Source organism: Merops nubicus, unplaced genomic scaffold (genome assembly GCF_000691845.1).
Source record: "Merops nubicus isolate BGI_N331 unplaced genomic scaffold, ASM69184v1 scaffold13266, whole genome shotgun sequence".
Taxonomy (NCBI): Eukaryota; Metazoa; Chordata; class Aves; order Coraciiformes; family Meropidae; genus Merops; species Merops nubicus.
In genome coordinates this window covers 8,158-8,616 of record NW_008614425.1, presented here as the reverse complement: position 1 = coordinate 8,616, position 459 = coordinate 8,158, and the positions used below count along the sequence as shown (strand labels likewise).

The following is a 459-nucleotide window of genomic DNA, read 5'->3' as shown; positions in this document are numbered from 1 at the left end:
GCTTTCGAGGTCCAGCCTCCCCAGTGCCCAGCCCAGGGGGACAATCCTGCCCTGCTCCTGCTGGCCATACTAGTGCTGCTCCAGGCCAGGATACACGTGGGCAGCAGTGACGGAGGGTGGCAGTGAGGCTGGCAGGCACGGTGGGCAGCTGGCAGAGCAGGCAGCCCACAAGGACTCAGAAGGCCTTGGCTGGCTCAGGGTCCCTTTGGCTCACCCCGGGGACCTTGCTGTTGACTCCGTGTGCCCCTCAGCCAGCGCTGCCCCCCGGGCTGAGACCTCCCTCCCCTCCACACCCCATTTTCCCATTCCCTGGGTGCCGGGAAGCCTCGGGCCGGCTGCTGGGGCCGTGCAGCTGCAGCAGCAGCTCTGCTGCCCTGACTTGGGGTGCCCCCCGTGCCGTTTCAGCGCCGGGGTGGGGCGCACGGGCACCTTCATGGTCATTGATGCCATGCTGGACAT

At 67.8% G+C, this 459-nt stretch overlaps 1 protein-coding gene across 1 annotated transcript in view; it reads left to right on the top strand.

The window, feature by feature from the left end:
- The window catches only part of LOC103774805 (receptor-type tyrosine-protein phosphatase alpha-like), a gene marked incomplete at its 5' end in the record, with an annotated part of 8,480 nt that overhangs the window by 1,399 nt on the left and 6,622 nt on the right, over positions 1 to 459 (top strand). The window contains one exon of the mRNA XM_008942233.1: positions 406 to 459. Within this exon, the coding sequence (XP_008940481.1) occupies positions 406 to 459 (54 nt within the window). The remainder of the gene's footprint in view (positions 1 to 405) is intronic.